General features: G+C 41.4%; 2 protein-coding genes across 2 annotated transcripts in view; one reads left to right on the top strand and one right to left on the bottom strand.

Annotated features, from left to right (window-relative positions):
- FAM13C (family with sequence similarity 13, member C) overlaps window positions 1-9,908 on the top strand; it is a gene marked incomplete at its 5' end in the record, with an annotated part of 39,769 nt that extends 29,861 nt beyond the window's left edge. Inside the window, 5 exons of the mRNA XM_009074412.1 lie at window positions 1,559-1,642; window positions 4,937-5,032; window positions 5,859-6,058; window positions 8,095-8,196; window positions 9,753-9,908. Of these exons, the coding sequence (XP_009072660.1) occupies window positions 1,559-1,642; window positions 4,937-5,032; window positions 5,859-6,058; window positions 8,095-8,196; window positions 9,753-9,876 (606 nt within the window). The remainder of the gene's footprint in view (window positions 1-1,558; window positions 1,643-4,936; window positions 5,033-5,858; window positions 6,059-8,094; window positions 8,197-9,752) is intronic.
- Window positions 9,909-11,416: 1,508 nt separating this feature from the next.
- PHYHIPL (phytanoyl-CoA 2-hydroxylase interacting protein-like) overlaps window positions 11,417-20,242 on the bottom strand; it is a 14,192-nt gene continuing 5,366 nt past the window's right edge. Inside the window, exons 3-7 of the mRNA XM_009074410.1 lie at window positions 18,145-18,319; window positions 16,474-16,591; window positions 12,216-12,921; window positions 12,072-12,081; window positions 11,417-12,005 (exon numbers count right to left, since the gene is read on the bottom strand). Of these exons, the coding sequence (XP_009072658.1) occupies window positions 12,387-12,921; window positions 16,474-16,591; window positions 18,145-18,319 (828 nt within the window). The 3' untranslated portion in view covers window positions 11,417-12,005; window positions 12,072-12,081; window positions 12,216-12,386. The remainder of the gene's footprint in view (window positions 12,006-12,071; window positions 12,082-12,215; window positions 12,922-16,473; window positions 16,592-18,144; window positions 18,320-20,242) is intronic.

The raw sequence follows: 20,242 nt of genomic DNA, 5'->3' as shown, positions 1-20,242 counted from the left end.
TTCAATATTGTGCCTTAACTGAGAGACCCAGAACTGCACACAGGACTCAAGGTGTGGCCTCACCAGCACCAAGTACTGGGGAAGAATCACCTCCCTGGTCCTGTTGACCACGCTGTTCTCGATCCAGGCCACGATGCCATTTGCCTTCTTGGCCAGCACACCACACTGCTGGCTCATGTTCAGCTTCCTGTCATTCTACTTCATAAATGGATTGGGTTTGCATTGCTGAAGCTTTCTTTTCTGCATCCCTTACCAACCAAGACAAATCTGTTTGTCTTTCCTGGTGAATAATTAAAATGCTGAGGAATGTCCTCCCTGCATTTTTGCAAGTTTCTGACTATTTTGTCTAGAATGGTGTTTGTTCTCTGCTGGCTCATGTTCAGCTTCCTGTCATTCTACTTCATAAATGGATTGGGTTTGCATTGCTGAAGCTTTCTTTTCTGCATCCCTTACCAACCAAGACAAATCTGTTTGTCTTTCCTGGTGAATAATTAAAATGCTGAGGAATGTCCTCCCTGCATTTTTGCAAGTTTCTGACTATTTTGTCTAGAATGGTGTTTGTTCTCATTTGTTACAACTAAACTTACTTAATATATAATGGGGAATGCAATCTATGATTTATGAACTGATCTGGCAAATGGAAATTAATAACATACAGTCTCATTAACTGATATCTCCCTAGTATGGATAAGAAAAAAAAATTTTTTTTAGTTCAGAAATGTTACTTAAATACTGGAAAACATTCTAAGAAAGTACTGCACTGCATCTGTGGGACCTCAGTGCCTGACACCTTCCACTCATAGGCTGCCATCATCTTTTGTGAGCCCACCCAACCCATGAGACTCTCCTCATGTGCATCTGATTTGGCTGTGATATTCAAGCAAAATCCTTTGCTTGTTTAGGCTTTCTGTCAACTGGTATTCCAACAAAACTTTTTCAGATGCAGACTCTAATTGAGCACCACACAAAGATTCTTGCCTGATTGACTCAGACCATGATTTGTACCCTCAGGAACTTCACAGATAAGGACACAGTGTTCTATCAATAGTCTAATACCACTTCCTGGCTTTAAGCTTGTTAAATTGCTTTTGTAGAATAGTAATTTTGAGATAAATCAAGGCAATCAAGTCTTAGATATAAGACAGTTAAGAAAAATAAGAATCCAGGCTTTCAGTAAACTTTCATTCATACATCTTTTTCCAGAAGAGAGAGCACAAGTTCAGGTCCCAAAGGCTCCACTTTGGCCAGCCAAAGTAAATAGAGTGTATTTTTCACTGGTAAAGCCTCCAATCAGTAGAAGCATCTCCAGAGCTCTCATCAGCTCTGCATTAGGCCTGGAGAGGGTAACAAGTACTTTGATTCATTTAAAAATTCAGTCATGTAATATTGGACTCTGTTCTTGCTAAGTGAATGCCAAGTCCCCATTGACCTCAGTGTGGACAGAAACAAATTCATTATTCATGTTTATCTGGGGAGAGCAGATTATTAAACAGATATGTACCTGTACTCTTGTCACGAAAACCTGACTCATAACCTTATAAATAACTTTTTTAAATAGGATATGACAAAAAAGCAAATGGCTTTGGAAAAAATCAATCTTCAGAAATGTCTGCTCTATTTTGAGAGTATTCATGGACAACCTGTAAGTATTCCATGGAAAGATAGGTAAATTAAAACTTATCTAACTTCTCTTAACAAATATTTTTGGACTCATATATTAAATATATTTAGTTGAATTTTGCACAAGTAATATAGTTATTTCAAACCAATTTTCAGGTATAAATGTTATTGCCTGATACTGATGGATTTGGTTTATATTTTATAAATTAAATTAAAACAAGAAGACAAGTTTCTAGTGGCTCTGTATCTCTCTTCATGATTGGAAATTGCAGGATTTGATGATAACACTGGAAGATTATATATCCACAGCAGACTTGGCTTATGCATACTTGGCTCTGACATGCTTAGAATGCTTAACAGATGAGACAGGTTTTATATAGGGCACCATCTGAGACATGAACTGCAAAATGACATGACCTCTCATCTGGGTTTTCCTTTACCACACAGCAGCACTTGAAACTATTAATTACAATCCTTTCAAGGGACTTCATTGCTGAATGTAGGTGCAAATCAAAAAATGCCACCATAGGAGAGATGAGGATTTGAAAACTTGTCTATATGCAGCTGAGGAATTTCTGTTTGATAGCTATGTCTGTATTCTTATGGTTGTTTCTGTTTCTGGCTGGAAATTGTTATAGAAGAGGAAAAGGGCAGTGGCACCAGCATGTGTCCAAAAATATGCCAGCTGTTACTCTGATCTGAATCTGAGCTCTCTGCATCTTGGATAAAGTAATTTTTGTTCATGTTCTTTGGGCTTGGAATGAGAGCTTGAGGGATGGAGAGAGTATACAGGAAGGGTATGAAGAAATTGTAATTCCTAAGGAGAACAAAAAAGAAATTATTGGTGCTATGCAGAGGTAAAAGACACTTGCTTCAACAATAGGAAAGAGAATAGTAGGGCATGCTTTGTAGCATGGGGTTCAGAGAGTGTGTTTCTCCTAAAGGTTGAAGCAGTTGTGTAACAACAGCCTTGAACCACAGCAGAGAGTGCTGGGGATGATGTTTGCCCTGCTGATGTATAGTATGGCTCAGCACCATCTTCATCAGGACTTACCTGAACAAGGTCAGATGGAGAGGGCACTGACTAGGGCTAAAACAAAAAAAAAAAATCATCTGTTCTGGCTTTTTTGGCATTTCTTGGACTGTGTTGCAGTCAAATGAAACATGATGACTGGGGAAGAGCAGTGGACTAGCTGGGATAGGCAAGCCCAGACATTGCACAGTGAAGTGTTGCCTCTAGAAACAGTTCCTAAATGCTCAATTGCCAGATGTACACAGTGTCATCACCCTGCATTTGTCTACTGTCACCCTTGCTCCTGTTGACCAGGCATTTGTCTGTTTCTGAGCAACTTGGCACTGTTTGTACTGCCAGCCAGTCTGTGTCTCTTCAGAACCACTGTGTGTTCACTCATCTGAGCAGGTGTACCTGAGCTCCACTGCAGTACCACAGCTGCAGTGCCAAAAATCAGTGAAATTGCACCCGATGGATGCTCATAGGCATGGGAGTTGGGGAGCAGAGGCTGATGGCTTGAAAATGTCCCCATTTTGATATTTAATCACTGAGGAACATGTTGGGTTTCTGGGGGGTTGGGAGGTGGGAGGTGTGTGTTTTGGTTGGTTGGTTGGTTGGCTTTTTTGTTTGTCTGTTTTTCCATGTGGAATTTGCTTTTTCCTTAATGCAGTAAGTCAGTCTACTGCACAGCTAGTTTCCACAAGGTTTATTATTCACAGAATCATCAAGGTTGGAGGAGACCTCTAACACTAACCAGTCCAACTGCTAACTTGCCATTCTGCTGTAACCCCTAAAGCCTAAACCATATCCTCCAGTGTCAGACCCAGCTGCCTCTTAAACACTTCCAGGGATAGTGACTCCAGCACCTCCCTGGGCAATCTATTCCAGTGTCCAAATACGCAAAAAGTGAAACATTTTTTTCCTAACATCTAATCTGAATTTCCCCTGTCTCAGTTTAAGGCCATTCCCTCCAGTTCTCTCACTGCAGGCCTGGCAGGAGAGACCTTCCCTCACTTCTCTACAATCCCCTTTCAGGTAGTTGTAGAGAGCCATGAGATCAACCCTGAGCCTCATCTTAAGGCTAAACAAACCCAACTTCCTTGACACTTCCTCATACAACATCTGTTCTAGACTTTATGACTCCTGTTGCCCTTTGCTGGACTCACTCCAGCGCCTCAATCTCCAGCTCCTCAATGTGCTTATTGAAGTGAGAGGCCCAAAACTGAACACAGTACTCGAGGTGTGGCCTCATCAATGCTGAGTACAGGAGGATGATCACTTCCCTAGTCCTGCTGGTCACACTATTCTTGATACAGGCCAAGATGCCATTGGCCTTCTTGGCCACCTGTGCCGATTGTTGGCACATTGAGCTGCTGTTACCAGCACCCCCAAGTCCTTTTCTGACAAACAACATTTGAGCCACTCTTCCTCCAGCTTGTGGCACTGCATGTAGTTCTTGTGTCCCAAGTGCAGGACTCAGCACTGAGCCTTATTGAACCTCATGCAGTTGTCCTCAGCCAAGTGGGTCCAGGTCTCCCTATAAAGTCTTCCTACCCTCAGGCAGATCCACACTCCCAGTCATTTTATTGGGTGGGAGTCTTTATTAATAAAATATTATTATATATTACAATATAATAATATATGTTGTTAGATAAAGTATTTATTAATACTTGATTAGTATTTGTGAATTTTTGTGGCTGGGTCAGGCTTTTAACACCTGATTTAAAATCACATTCTCTTCCAAATTAATGCTCCTAGTGCCCATAAAAGACCAAGAACAAACTAAATGAACAGATGGTTAATCCTGATTGTGGAAGGCAGTTCCAGCAAGGAATGCACACAGCAATTCTGCCCAGTCAGCTCCATGCAGAGGCTGTGAAGGTGTATTCTCAGTGCTCTTCATCTCACTGGCCCAACAAGTATGTTGTCCCAGTCAGACTGTCCCATTCTGGCAGCAAACCTGGTGCCATTATTACAGTCAAGAAGTCAGATACCAGTGCAAAGCCCAGCAGCAGCATATCTTCACCCTTGCTTCAGAAAGAGAATAATTTACCTTCTGCCTGGCCAGTGTGGCTCAAACCATAGTGAGTAATCTCAATTAGAAAACAGATTTGAATTTTCCTTTTCACAAATTGTATGGATTAAATTACAGTTCCCATGGAATATCTATGGAAGCAAAATACATATCTGATCACACTATTTTTTAATACCTTTCTCAGCTTTACAGCAGCAAATGAGAATCTTTTTTATTTACTTTTTATTTTTAATTTTGGAGGACTATATTTTGTTATGATTTCTCTTTAGGTAACTAAGCAAGACAAAAGTCTCATGAAACCTCTTTACGACAGATACAGAATTATCAAGAAACTTCTTGCAGCTCCATCTTTGATCACAACAATTGTAAGTTGGAAAGAATTCATATCCACTGTCAAGAAAACACAGAAAATGATGTGTTTGATTTGTACCTGTATGTCCATTTAGCAGCAATAGAACTACTGATAGTCAAAGAATCTGCTCATTGGTTAATAATACAGTGTAAAGCTTTGTACACACGCACATGGGTACTTTATTTAAAAATTTAACTGAAATTACCCCTTGTGCTACTTCTTAGGAGCTTTGCCCCCATGGAGTTTTTATGTTTAAGTTTTAGTTTCAATTGCTCAAGTTTTCTTCTGAGGACAAAGGAAAGTGGACAAGACAGGAATATCATTCTATTTTGGTAGTTAATATTTAAGGCTATAAAACTGTGGAATCTCTCTCTCCAGCTCTCGTTACAGTTGGAATTCCTGGACATAATGTGCTATAAAACTGTGGAATCTCAGCCCTTGTTACAGTCAGAATTTCTGGACATAATGCACACAGTAGATGGTATATAAGAGGACTACAAGATCCAGCCAGACCACACTGCTTACATAAATTCAGAATGTTCATTAAATCTTTGCTACATATAAGGGCTTTTGAGCAAACAGAAATAAATTGCTGGCTGGAGATAAGTCAGAAGCAGAGCCAATCTCTGTCGTGTTTGCTCATGGTGGGCAATACACAGTAACTCAGTGAGACCCATGAGTGCTTTCAGGAACAATCTTGGATAGTCCTGGGTAAAGCTTTCAATATGTGTCTTCTAGTTCAATGAATACATCCATTAAATTAGATCCTAGTATTTTATGTTGTCATCCTGTTGATGGTTAGTAAATAGCTAATTTAAAAATGCTTTACATTTCATAAGCAGGAGGAGGAAGACTCAGATGAAGACCATTCTCAAAGCAGCCATGAGTTATCATCTGGCCCAATGTCTTGCTTCCCTGTTGAAGAACACCTGTGTTACTCTCAGGAAGAGAGTGAGCCTGCATATGTTTCACCTCTGGATGAAAAGAAAGTTTACAGGCAAACAGCCTTGTCTATGTCCAATTTACATGAGGCAACAATGTAAGTTCTCTCTCTCTTTCCATGAATATTTTAAAATATTTCATGTAGTCTTTGTAAGTGAGGCATGAGCCCTACCTGTTGCATAGGAATATTCTATGCCAAAGGAGTGATTCAGTGTTTCCTTATGGGAGAAAAGAGGCAGAGGAGATTTGTTATTTGGGCAGTATACCTGTGGTTTGAACTATTTGTTCAAACAACTTTATGCCAAGTCCAAGAAGAGAAAGGTAAAGGCAGATAGGAAAAATAATGGCATCCAGGGAGTGGTACACATGACATAGTAAAGATATGCAGACATACCTTTAATTGCTGCAAAATTTTTGCTATGTAGCTAATGCTCCTTCAAAGCAATCATAAAACTGGGAAGATAGCCTGTTCCTCTGGGTGTGGGTGAGTGTACTGGGTCTGATTGTGTGAGTGATGTGGAAACACCACCAAGATAAGGCATGAAAACAGCAGCAGGTGAGCTGCATGAAAGGTCATGCAATACCTGGTCACACGGGAGGCCACTGCAAAATTTTTGCTATGTAGCTAATGCTCCTTCAAAGCAATCATAAAACTGGGAAGATAGCCTGTTCCTCTGGGTGTGGGTGAGTGTACTGGGTCTGATTGTGTGAGTGATGTGGAAACACCACCAAGATAAGGCATGAAAACAGCAGCAGGTGAGCTGCATGAAAGGTCATGCAATACCTGGTCACACGGGAGGCCACTGAATCATAGAATCACAGAATCAAATCAACCAGGTTGGAAGAGGCCTCCAAGATCAACGAGTCCAACTCTACCGTGGTTACTAGCCCATGGCACTAAGTGCCACATCTCATCTTGTAAACCTCCAGGGATGGTGAATCCATCACCTCCCTGGGCAGCACGTTACAATACCTGATCACTCTCTCTGGAAAAAATCTCTTCCTAATATCCAACCTAACCCTCCCCTGGCAGAGCTTGAGTCTGTGCCCTCTTGTCCTGCTGCTGGTTGCCTGGGAGAAGAGACCAACCCCCACCTGACTCCAACCTCCTGTCAGGGAGATGCAGAGGACGATAAAGTCTCCCCTGAGCCTCCTTTTCTCCAGGCTAAACAACCCCATGCATGTAAGACCAGTTTTTTCCTTGCATAAGCTTGGCTATTAGTGGTTGGCTGCCCAGGAAACTTACCACCACCCTCCACTATAAAAGCAAAATGAAGCCCTCCCTCCGATTTGTAGTTAAGAATTTTGGGTTGCATGAGACAACAAACCTCAAGATGAACATGTGCTGTTATCACTCAGTCCAGAAACTTGTTGCAGACTATGCCTTCCAGGAACAGAAATGTTCTTACAGCTTAGGGGATGGTATTTTTCCCTTGTGTTTTGTCTGGGAGCTCTTAGCTGCATAAATGAAGCTAACTAGGCTCTACCAAAATGAAGAGTAAATACAATTACTTGGATTTCTATGTAACTCAACTATGTGTGCAATAATTTGCTGATAAATACTGGGAAGATATTTCTGTGCATTTTGTTATTATGCAAAAGAAAAATAATTACCAGCTGTGTATGTCATTACAGAATTCTCTGCTGCTGTTCTCCGAATTGCAGCTAAAAGATAGCCTCCAAAAATGGTGCTTCTGGGTACCACTAGCATTTCCACTGCATCACAGTAACATTTGGAAATGGCTGCAAACAGGAGCAGGGCTTCAATGTTGACTTTAATTCAGTTACAGAGATGCAAAGCATTTCCTCCTCTGAGATGCTGAGCCTTGTCAACTCCATTATTTCCAGAGAGAATTAACGTCACTAGCAAGACTCAGTCCTGAATGCTTTTCCTCCCACATTGACCACAGGTAGTCTCTTCCTTCAGTTTATTAGAAGGGTGAGAATACTAATACAAGGGAAGGAGCACAACCATGTATCACATGTGATGGTACAGCCAGATGGCAAGGTGTCATACAATGTCTCAGGACCTGCTGTGGCCCATAGCAGCAGCCTTTTGGTTACTCAAAGCCATGGTTTTTAGCACCACTTCCATGCACAATGGGGTTTCATGCTCTTGTCTCTGTTTTACAGGCCTGTTCTGCTTGAACATCTCAGAGAAACAAGAGCAGATAAGAAAAGGCTTCGCAAAGCTCTGAGAGAGTTTGAGGAGCAATTCTACAAACAGACAGGAAGGTAACACATGATCTCAGCCAAAGCCCTTTCCTTTTCCCCTCTGGGTCCTATGCAGGTGCTTTTGTTTCTGCCAGGATGGGCATTCTGGGGTGAACAGGCCAAAGAAGCTGCAGTAGGGACTGGAAAATGTCATGGAGGTGCCTGATCTCTCTGGAGACCACAGAATCACAAAATATTTGGAGTGAGAAGGGACCCACAAGGATCATCAAGTCCAACTCCAGGTCCTGCACAGGACATCCCCAAGAATCACACCATGTGCCTGAGAGCACTGTCCAAACACTTCTTGAGCTCTGTCAGGATTGGAGCTGTGACCAGGTGTCATCCAGGAAATTTGGCTGAGTTCTGTACCACACAGGCTAAATCACAGAATCATAGAATCAACCGGGTTGGAAGAGACGTCAAAGATCATCAAGTCCAACCCTAACATCATCACTAGACTAGAGACCAGAGACTAGATCAGAGATGCTTAAAGAGATCCTTGGATTTTTCCTGGCTTGCCTGCCCTGCCTAAAGGGAAAATCAGGCTTATCACAAGCACATCTGGCTAGATGGGGTCCACATCTGTACCTGCAGCTGCAAGCTATGCTGTTCAGCCCCAGGTGCTGGCATGCAGCAGGTATCCAGCCAAGGCTGGAGGCTGAGTCCAGGGGAGAGCACTTTCCCCATCACCACACCAACCATCACTCCCCACAAGAGTGCAAGTGCAGGGAGAACCTTCTGCCTGCAAGGACTCATCTACTGACACAGTCCTTGTCATCACAGATACCAATTCACAAGCTGTGCCTGACACCAGTCACAGAACCATCCAGCTCTCAGCTCCTGTCCTACCTGTGGTGTTGGTTTCCCTTCACAGCCCATGTGAGAGACTCTTTTTCACTAGGAAATTTTACCTGCTCTCTACCACTTCATCCTCTCAGGAATCATCTATCTCCCTGACTAGTTCCTCTGGGATGTGGGCATCCCTGAGGACTGGATGGCCTGGATCTGGGGATCTTCCAGGACATGACTGCAGTGGGTATAAAACCCACCTCAGCACAGGATTTTCCTGAGCTGAAGGGAGGCTGCTAAAGACTCCTTCTGAGGCTCTCAGTCTGCAGAGATTACATTTGGCAGTTTGGACCATGTTTAAAATACTGGAATTTAAAGCAGAAGACACAGTTTCTTTCACCCATAATTAAATACTGGCTACTTTTCACTCTTTGTTTATCCTCCTCCCTTCATTTAGCAAACCTTTGTGTTGAAAACCATAGAAGATATGGGCATGTAGTATTCTGCTAATGGTTTTCAGAGCACTATGTTATAACTTTCCTGGCTATCTCAGAATTGAGTGATGATCCTTGAATAGCTGACAAGAAAAAAAATTGGCATATGAAAATTCAGTATTTTCAATAATATTGTTTCTGTCTATTAGAGCTTTTTGGTCCTGTCAAATGATCTTTAGTCAGTTAGAGTTAGGAAAAAAAATCCAATCCAATCCTCATTACTTGTTGCAGAATTAATTTTAAAGGCTGTTTCTTACTCATAAAAGTGATGTTACTTTTATTTGCTTTTCATAGGAGTCCTCAAAAAGAAGATCGGGTGCCAATGGCTGAGGAATACTCTGAATACAAGCACACAAAAGCCAAAATCAGGCTCCTGGAGGTTCTCATCAGTAAGCATGATATTTCCAAAACGATCTGAAGGGAATTCAATGCTGTGATATTGCTATCTAGCAAAAAAAAAAAAATCAAGCAAACAAGTAATGAAAAAGAGAAAGTAATTTTACAGGTCTTGGTCTGCTGCACAATTATTTGACACACTGAGATTTTTTTGATGCACTTTACCAATTACAATAGCTGGGATGAGAGAGGACAGCAATATGCAAGAATATTAAGCACGGGTGAGTGGACTATAGCATATATTTTTCCTTTTGAAAAGCCTTGAAGTGCACTGTGAGAATGTTAAGAAATTAAAAGGACACTGAAGTATTGTAGATCCTCAGTTTGACCTGCTTGAAAAGTGTGAGGAAATGCTCTCCAGGTTTTTGGTACATCTTAGTACATGATTATGTGCTACACATTCCTTTCCAGACTTAACATGCACTGAAATTAACTATTAATGTTGGCTCTCGATGTGCTGATTCACTAGATTAAAAGAAAGGAATTAAAATGAATGAAGGAAAAGGAACATACTCTAGCTTTCAAGACAGAGCTTCTGTTCAATACCAGTAGCTTCAAAAAAAAAGGTGCATACAAAGAAGCAGTGCCAGGACTGGGAGTAGAGCAAAGTGATGCTGCTTATGCCAGAAAAAAGGACAGAACATGACTGCGAAATGGAACTATTGGGATTTTTATAAATAAGAGAGTGTTTTTGGCAAAATGAACAAATACACAGCACTGGGAAGACAGAACAAATGTACTGGCTGCTGTGCTTTTTGCTGGTTCACAGGCCCTGGCTGACAGAACTTAAAATGCAGTAAATAGATCAACTCCGTGCTAGTTTTGATTTCTGTATTAAACTTTGCACTTTATTTTGCCTGATGCTATAACATTCGCTTTTCTAACTACCAAAGCTGGTTTAGAAGCATGCACTTTGTAAAATGTTGAAGTACTTCTTGTGTTATAAATTGCCACATATATATATATTCAACCAGGACTAGATTATTGCATTATGCTAAGATATTTTGGGTAGATATAGTACATGGTATTTAAGTGAGTGTCACAGTTATCTGATGAGGAACGCGAGACTTCCTGTTTACTGAAAATAAGATTATAAAAAGTTATTTTTCCATTGGGATTATGCATCTTTCTTAACTTTCAGAGCACCACACTTTGTAATATTAAGGAAAATTTTTCACTATTTGTGATAGACCATTTGGTTGGACTATTAACAGAAGGATTATCCACAGGTTTTGTGCTAGGGATCCTGGGAAATACCTAGCCCAGCCACAACAGAGGGAAGAATCAAAGGGGAAAAAAAAAAAAAGAGACTTGAGTAAGTTGAATCATGTTTAGTGTTTTGCTTTAACTGTCATTTTGTATTGACCACATAGTATAATTGATCTGTTTTCTATCTTGGTAAGATGATTTTGATTTTATAAAGACTATTATGTACCAACCATGTTTGTATTTCTCTTGTATGTAATGGCATGATTTGGAAGATACACACATCTTCAAGTAGTCCAGAGGAAAAAATATGAACACTAAAAAAGGAATTTTTTATTTTGCAGATGTTTGTTGTCTCAGTGTACTGACTTAATAATTTATAACTTAACTTTTATGAATCAGAAATGGTCTTCATAAATCTGTTTTAATTAAAGTCATCTAGAGCAACAGGAACAGATACAGAGCTATTTGAAGTTTACAAACTACATCTTTGATAAGGGAAAAATGATTTCATGACATATGTATACAATTGATATTAAAATGTAATCTATATATTCTATATGATTGTATAATATTTTATACAACAGTACAAATAAAATATTTTTCTATTATATTTATTATGTCGAGACACAGTTTCTGTTTTCAGTTAGCTAATATAAATAACATAAATAACACTGTCAAACAACACGTTGGAAGTGCTGACATTTCTAGGCTCTGAAATTCAAATCATGCTGCAATTAACAACCTTTCATGCTGTTCGGAGTTACCCCAGTACTTGTTCAGTAGTTAAAATGAATGCATATTTAAACACCATTTATAAGCTGTTATTTTCTTTTTGCTAAAGCAGTTTCTATAGGATTTTGTTATGTTTGGCAAGAAACAGAAAACAATTTTTGCAGCATCTAGGTATAAATGGTTGCCAGAAAGAAATCCAGGATTAACAACCTTTCATGCTGTTCGGAGTTACCCCAGTACTTGTTCAGTAGTTAAAATGAATGCATATTTAAACACCATTTATAAGCTGTTATTTTCTTTTTGCTAAAGCAGTTTCTATAGGATTTTGTTATGTTTGGCAAGAAACAGAAAACAATTTTTGCAGCATCTAGGTATAAATGGTTGCCAGAAAGAAATCCAGGTAATCTCTTAGCCACTCACCATGGGAACAGAGGGGAAAGAGGGAGAGAAGAAGTACTAAGAAGGCTATTGGAGATTTTGAAAACTCGTGTTTGCTTTTGGTGACAGCGGCATGTGCATGCTTCTGACAGGATGTCTGACTATGGAAATGGGCAACAGAGGTTTGAAGGCTCCTAAGTAACGAGGGAAGTTTTAACGTCCAACACTGATATTGCAGGTCTTGCAGCTGGGATCTTTCTTTGCATTTGCAGTAGACAAGCTCATTAGTTGGTGACCAGTAATTTCTGCAACTGTGCCGAGGGAGAGATCCACAGGATCAGTGTAAATTACTTCCAAAATAACATCCTGGGCGTGATGGTAAACCATGACTCCGTCTTCTTCATCGCAGGTCAGAAATTTATTATCTTTTATATTTAGCTGAGGAAGGCGCTGCTTACAGAACTCGTCTCCCGGTGATCCCACGGGGGCGATCACGAGAATGACGTAGTGGTAGGCTGTGTACATGCAGTAGAAGTCTCCAAAGTACAAGTTAGTATTGGGGTTGAAGAGTTTTTCAGCTGCAATCTCATACCTGTATCTTCCATAAGGTGAATCTTGTGGTGGCTTCCCAGTGTTAAACTCAGTGTTGCAGCTAAAGAAGATGCCTTCCAGCTTCCCACTGATCGGAGAGCCATGACTGCCACTGTTATCCTTAACAGAGGGCTGCATAGCATTCCCATGATGCTCTCTACAAATGAATGACTGGTATTGTTTATTTTGTAACACATGGTAAAGAAAAACTGGAAAGTTAGGATGTTATGCTGTTTGGAAACAGTACTGAAGGAACACAAAGGAAAACTGTTAAACTGAAAACTGTGGTTAGTGTCATGACCTTACTACCAAGAAAATCAAGAGATGATAGAATCATAAAATCATAGAATTTAAGGGTTGGAATGGACCTCACAGATCATCCAGTCCCAACCCCTGCCCTGGGCAGGGACATCTCCTCACTAGATCAGGTTGCTCAAGGCTCATCCAGCCTGGCCTTGAACACTGCCAGGGCTGGGGGAGCCACCACATCCCTGGGCAACCTGTGCCAGTGTCTCAACACCCTTAGTGTAAAAAACTTTTTTCTCACTTCCAACCTAGACTTTCCCTGTTCAGTTTGAGCCCATTACCCCTTGTCCTATCATTGCAATTCCTAACACAGAGTCCCTCTCCAGCTCCTTGTAGGCCCTTCAGATACTGAAAAGTTGCTCTGGGGTCTCCACACAGTCTTCTCCAGGCTGAACAGCCCCAATGTCAGACTTGGGATGAGCTAGAGTAACTCTTGCTTAAGGGGAAAATCTGCCTTTCCAGTCTGGCTTCTCTGTCAGCTTTGTGGATACTATGTGCAGGTGAAAACCAGCACAAACATAAAAGCCTCCAAATCACCAATATCTTTAATTGGCTGATTTGTTCAGTCTTCCACTACAATTCTAACAATAAACACAAGTGGAATATTGCAAGTCAGTCTCCATATGCTGAATATACTGTTATTGCGTATTTTTAGCATAGGCAGTATATAGTTCATGTAGAAAACTGCCAGTGAAAGTAATTTCTGAAAGATGTTTTTCAGAGAGGTTATAGGAAGTAATGCTCTGTCTGACATAGTCTTTTTTCCCCCCCAAATGATAATTTCAAGTCTAATTTGTCTACTGCTGACTTCAATTAGAGCAGAGCTGGGCACAGAGTATAACACCCACCTCTTTAGCACCTGAGATTTATGTACAGCAGGGCATTCCCCAGAACTTGTGCCCCACACCTCTCTGGAAGTGTCTCAGTGACAGCTTTGGCACCCTCTGTGCCTTGCACCATGTGATAACCAGAAGGGAAACATCCCCTTTTGTAAATCCTGCAAAACATCCTATTTGGTAGGCACCCTTAGGAAAATGCATTCATACTAACTGAAAGATTACAGATTAAAAATGCATGAGGCTGTGGGGCTGGAGAGCTTTATATCTCCCTCTTGCTTTGCTTTTAACTTTTAATTTTTTAGGAGAAGGGAAACTACCCAAGACAGACTGTTCTCTCTGCTTTTAACTTGCAAGAGCTCCAGGTAAAATGCTGCTGTGTGGGAGAAGGTTTTACTTGGTTAAAGAGGGAGGTAGCAGTCAAAGCAAACAAATTCAGTGTATACATACAAAACAGCTCTAAATCAACTCAGTAATGTCTCCAACTGTCTTTTTTTTCTCATTATTTTTAATCTCCTCAGCAGCACGTCTTAATTTGACTCTAAGATAAGTTTCAGAAGTTTTCTGGACCATTCAAATACTACTCAGTCATTCACCAGATATGCATTGGGGTTGGGGTATAGCTGGTATTTATGACTGAAGTGATTACTAGGGAGAAAAAAAATTAATCATCTTGAACCAGCGTGAATAATCACCTGAAACCTCTGCAACCTCAAAAGTCAGGCTTCAGTCTGTGAAAGTCAGTTCCTTATCTGTGGCAAGATACTGACATCCAGTGGCCAATTAGGCTAATTATAGGGAATCCGAGGTGCTTCATGATGCTCCCAGCCGAGGTAAGCAGCAGTGACACGAACACTACTTACGAGCTCACACTTCAAACCCTCCATTTAGGGGATGCTGCTTTAGCACTGTGACAGCTACTCGTTTGCAAATGCTAGTAGAGCTTTTTCAAGCCTGTTTACTAGTTATGACACCATAGAGGCCATTGGCAGGCACGGTATGACAAGGAAGTTTTCCTAAAATTAAGCATGTGGTTAGGGTTTTAACATAATGTGCAGAAGGCTGGATGGTGGAAGGACTAGCTCTTGTGACCATACTAGTATGTTTCTGATCAAAAAAGGGGACTATCAGCCAGTTACAGGTATTCTAGCTTTATACTGACCTGATAAAACACAGCTTTTTGTCTCTTTTAACTCACTAATAGAAGGAAAACAAACTCATCTCTGCATCAAATCAAAGAGTTTTACAGGAGGGAGGGGAAAAGATACAGTGCAATCAATTAAGAGTCACGTTTGGCAGATCAAGGCCAAAACCACAGCTATAAATGTACCTCTGTGGCAATTTTCAACACACTAATGAACACAAAGGCAGATGCACTATGATTACATAGCTGAAAACAAAGCTACACGAGAATCGGAACCACCGCAGGCATTTCCCTTCTGTGCTATCTAGTCCAGGATGGCAGCAGAGACTTACAACGTCCTCAAAGAGCCTCAACAACTGCAATTCATTTTCTGCCTTCACTGAGATTTGCAGCTTTGTCACTACGTGCAATAAAATAATCCTTTCAAAACACAGAAGGGGAAGAGCAAGTCCCCGATCTGGAATATTCAATACGCTCTTGGAATTGCACAGCTACTCATGAATATAAAGTGGGAATGTTTCCAAGGGTGGTGGAGTCTGTTCTCTGAAGTTCTATTGCCTCGAGTAATTTTTTTCCTTTACCAGTTTTAAGAAGCTTTCTGTTCTGGACAGGTACTAGTGTGACAACCACATAGCACTGGAATTACATGGCATGGCAGGAGCCTCATCTCCCAGTGCATATTAAAGAGGCATAGTCAGTGCTGCCACCCTTCTAACACACTGCTTACCTCTCTTCCATGTCCTTCTAACAGGTTACCCTGCAGAGTGGATGCTCCTCCTCAGTCAGCACATGAGCTTTGACTCCTTCTGTTGGAAACTCTGCTTTTCTATTGTACTGATGCTTCCAGCTATGTGTGCGAAGGCACACTGGGTCTCCAACAGGAATTAGGAATCTACCTCTAGCTATCCTACTTATTCCAAATGAAGCACAGTGCTGTAAACTGTCTGAATATCATCCCCTCTCCATCTCCACATGATCTGTAAATTATCATTCAGATTGCAGAGCCCTAATTACTACATTTGGGCATAGAAATGGGATGGCTGTGCTTGGAAAGCAAATATTTGAGATGGAACACTTATCTGCAGGAAAGTGCCTTTGCACATAGCTGTATACTACTCTCAGACATCTCACTGTGAATTTCTTAGCACAATAGAAATATTTGGCTATTAGACACTCTTTAATCAGGCTGAAGATCCTGTGAGTACCTCAGTTTCTGCTTCAAAACACAGACTTTTACTGCCTAATGGAAGTGCTGAGTTAAGCAAGGTGGAAGAAACAAGTCATATTTTACTCTTCCCCTTCCTCTAACAGACTATAAAGCATAAAGATATTCTGCTCTAGCTTTAGCAAAACTGTCTCCATTTACTTACTTTCATCACTCCCTTAATTTGCCAAATGATTTCACATATGTTTACTTTCTTACCTGATATAGTCAAAGTATTCTTTGTGCTGATTCCGATAAAAAACAGACAGTTTAAGCATACGGCCTGCAATCACTTCAGCTTTTTCCAATAGCTGTGTTAGGTGAACTTTTGAATAATCTGGAAAGGAAAGACAAACTGCTAGTACAGGGGGCAGGAAAAACCACACCACTCTCCAAAGGCTACACAAACGTGCAGACTTAGAATCTAGAAGAGTCAGTAACATACAGCACATCATGCAGCAGTTACACAGAAACTATACAGCTGAGCATCAGTTTCCAACAGCAGCAACAAACATGCATATGTGATTCTCCCCACTCCTTTCCCCACAAGGACTCTGCAAGCCTACAGCAACTTCCAGCTCAGGGTTTCCTGTGCTGGAGCTGGTTTCTCTGTATTTGGAACTGCAGAGGAACCGAGAACTGCCCTCACTGGCTGATGTCAGTTGACAAAATGTTTGCTACAATAGACCTGGTTGTGAGCCAATAACTGTGCTGGTTTGGGGTGAAGTGGAGTTAATTTCCCTCCCAGTGGCTAGGATGGGGCTATGTTTAGGATTTGTGCAGGGCACAGGGTTCATAATGCAGAGATGTCCGTGTTGCTGAGCAGAGCTCACACAGAGCCAAGGCCTTTGCTGCTTTCCATCCTGCCACACTAGCAAGGAAGTTGGGGGTGCATGGGAGATTGGGAGGAGACACAGCTGGGACAGGTGACCCAAACTGACCAAAGGGATATTCCATACCATAGGACATCATGCTCAGTATATAAGGTGGGAGGAAGAAGGAGTAAGGGAGGACATTTGGAGTGATGCCATTTGACTTCCCAAGGAACTGTTACTCCTGATGGTCCCTGCCCTCCTGGAGATGTCTGAACACCTCCTGCCCATGGGAAGCAGTGAATTAATTCCTTGTTTTGCTTTGCTTGTGTGTGCAGCTTTTGCTTTCCTTATTAAACTGCCTTTTGTAGTTTTTAGCCTTCTGCTTCTCCCCTCCATCCTGCTGGTGGGGCAGTGCATGGTTCTTGGCTGCTAGCTGGGGTTAAACCACGAAAATAACAAATGACAGAACTAAGAAAGCTTGCTTAGGACCCAGCCTAAGCAGCAACACAACCAACACGGGATTCATAGTAAGACTGCCTCAGCCCTCAGCCTTCACACCAGCAGGCACAGTGGCACCAGGTGATGAACAATCAAAGGAAGAATTTTATGAATCAAACACAGGCTAAACTGAGCCTTGAGAAGGGTTGGTGTTGGTGCTCAGGCTTTGCAGCATGCAGAGAAGGGAGAGCAGCAGAGTGTCTTAAGCAAGCTGCCTGTTAGGGAGCTGCCAATCTGCCTTTTCTCCACCGGTGCTAGTAGCCAGGGACAGGTGCACAAGTGGTACTGCTCCATGACAATTCACCAGTCTCCTTTCCTAGCCTGGGACAAGCAGTGGTGCCAGACACAGCACTTGGGGCCAGTGAAACTAAGCAGAACAAAGGGGCAGTCCAGACACCCCTGATTAATGTGTCAAACCTCAGCACATACAAAGGCTAAAGTTAGGATTCCAGTTTCCAGGTGTGACTATTAAACTCTACCAGCCACAGCAGCTCTGCTAGATAGCTAACTCCCTGTGGCAGCAAAGCCAGTGTTAATTGCACACATCCTGTGGCACACATTTCCTTGGCAATATTACCTGCTGTGCAAAACTCGATGATTTCACTCCACTCAGAAACGACGTAATCACCATCAACTTGCTTTGATGCTGTCTGCACTGCTACTGTGTACTCTGTTCTTGGGCTCAAGAACCAGTGCCCACGGACTGTCATAGGCAAAGGAACAGCTTTGGCCACCAGTTTAGTGGGTACACTCTGGTAGAAACAAAAAGACAAAACAACACACACATCAGTAGTGCAACCAAACCAATCCAGCACCCCTTCTTTGGTTGTTTTTGCAATGTAACCCCCCAACCCTTGGCTCTTCTCTGCAAACCTGAGTTGCCTCCCACAGTTCATTGGTGCAGCAACATGAACAGAGTGGCCAAGGACAGTGGTCTAAGGTCTGTTCTAAGAGACATGGTGATGATTTGCATGTAAGAGTTTATTATTTGTTCCAAGTGACTATAGACTAATACGCTTATATATAGACCGAATATGTAATCCAGACGAGTGTCATTTGTGCTTAAGTTTGCAAACAGAGAAAGACATGCTACTGAGCATAAGAGTATCACAATTTAAGAGCTTCTTGTGCTTTTATTGTTTTCTTTCAGCCAGTGTAATCAAACAAAATCCCTCCTGCTGTCAATCAGTCCACCTACACTGTTGTTGATATCTTCCAAACCAAACTTCAACAGAGAGAATTAAACATGTTGCAGAGTAACCATGTCTGGTTTACATGTATCAAAACACAGGAATGGCCAGAACAAGCCAAACATACAGCCTGTGCCTTTCATTGCACCTCATGCTTCCCACCCCACCGCTGTTTCAGGTCCTCTGTTATACTCTTCCAGGGTATCATAGCACCATGGTGCAACCAAGAAGAATAGCTGCTTGTTGTTGTTGTGGAAATACTTAATTCCTACCAAAGGCTGCAGTACAGACCACCAAAGGGCAGAAAAAACTGAGGAACTGAAGAATTTATGCTAGAACTGTAGGTGAAAGGACTCACAATAGAGCTGAATGATTCTCTGCACTGTGTACCTGAGGAGCTGTGAGAGAGCAAGAGGTATTTATTATTGAATGTTAATCAGTAATAACAATAATAAGATGGTTGCCATGTGAAAAAGGGGATTTTAAATAACATCTGTAACTGTCTACCTATAAATACTAGTCCATAGTCATCTACATATAAATACTAGCAGGCAAGGAAAAAAGGAATAGAAAAGTGACATTTTCTGTTCATGATCTGTAAGCAAGACCTGAAAGATTTTTTTTTTGCTTGTCTTCTATTATGGAAACATATCCTATTGTTTTCCTATCAGCAAAAAATATTATTCGGTTTCCATATTAAGAAACTGTAAAATTAGCAGCTTGTGATATTGCAAGAACTGAAATGTGACTGAGTGACAAATAAGGGTAAAATTTTGTCATCATGATTTCCTTTTTGCTAATTCTTATTTAAATCTCATAACAGTTGGGAGAAAACTTTATCTGTGAGAGAGACAGTTGTACACTCTACAATAAATAATCTATAAAGGATAGAGAAAAATTACAAGGAAAAAAAAGAAACTCCACATGCCATTTAAAGCTACCACCCTGAAACTATATTGCAAAGGCACTGGACTAAATTTGCTACTGGTAATGCAGCCAGCAGATGCTACAGTTAACATCATTAGTCTTCCTGTCATCTTTTCTTTGGCTATGGTAAAAACTGCTTCCACCTGGGTCAGACCTCTGTCCTCACACACTGGTGGTAGCTTTTGCCCCCATTAATTTTGTCAGTTGTCATGTACCATTAAAAGCCTCATTGCCCCCAGGCGTCAAAGCCTCACCTTCCAGCTGTGCAACAGGAACATCTTCTAACTGTACCAACAAAGGAGCAGACTACCTAAAAAAAGGGTAAGGGGGGGGGGGGCAGACTACCACATTAAACCAAGGGGTTTAGCTCTTGCACAGCTGGGGAGGAGGGGCAGATGTAATGATTTTCATAACTCTAATCTGTTATTCTTTTTCGAAGCAAACAGCAGGTCACTACTGGTGTTCCCCAGGGATCAGTGTTGGGCTCAGCCCCATTTAGTGAGGGAGTTTGAGTACAAAGCGGCAACACCATTATCATCTTCGTGAATGTCTCGTGCC

The sequence above is a fragment of the Acanthisitta chloris genome, unplaced genomic scaffold, assembly GCF_000695815.1.
Source record: "Acanthisitta chloris isolate BGI_N310 unplaced genomic scaffold, ASM69581v1 scaffold11635, whole genome shotgun sequence".
Classification (NCBI taxonomy): domain Eukaryota; kingdom Metazoa; phylum Chordata; class Aves; order Passeriformes; family Acanthisittidae; genus Acanthisitta; species Acanthisitta chloris.
This window is presented reverse-complemented; position numbering and strand designations above follow the sequence as displayed.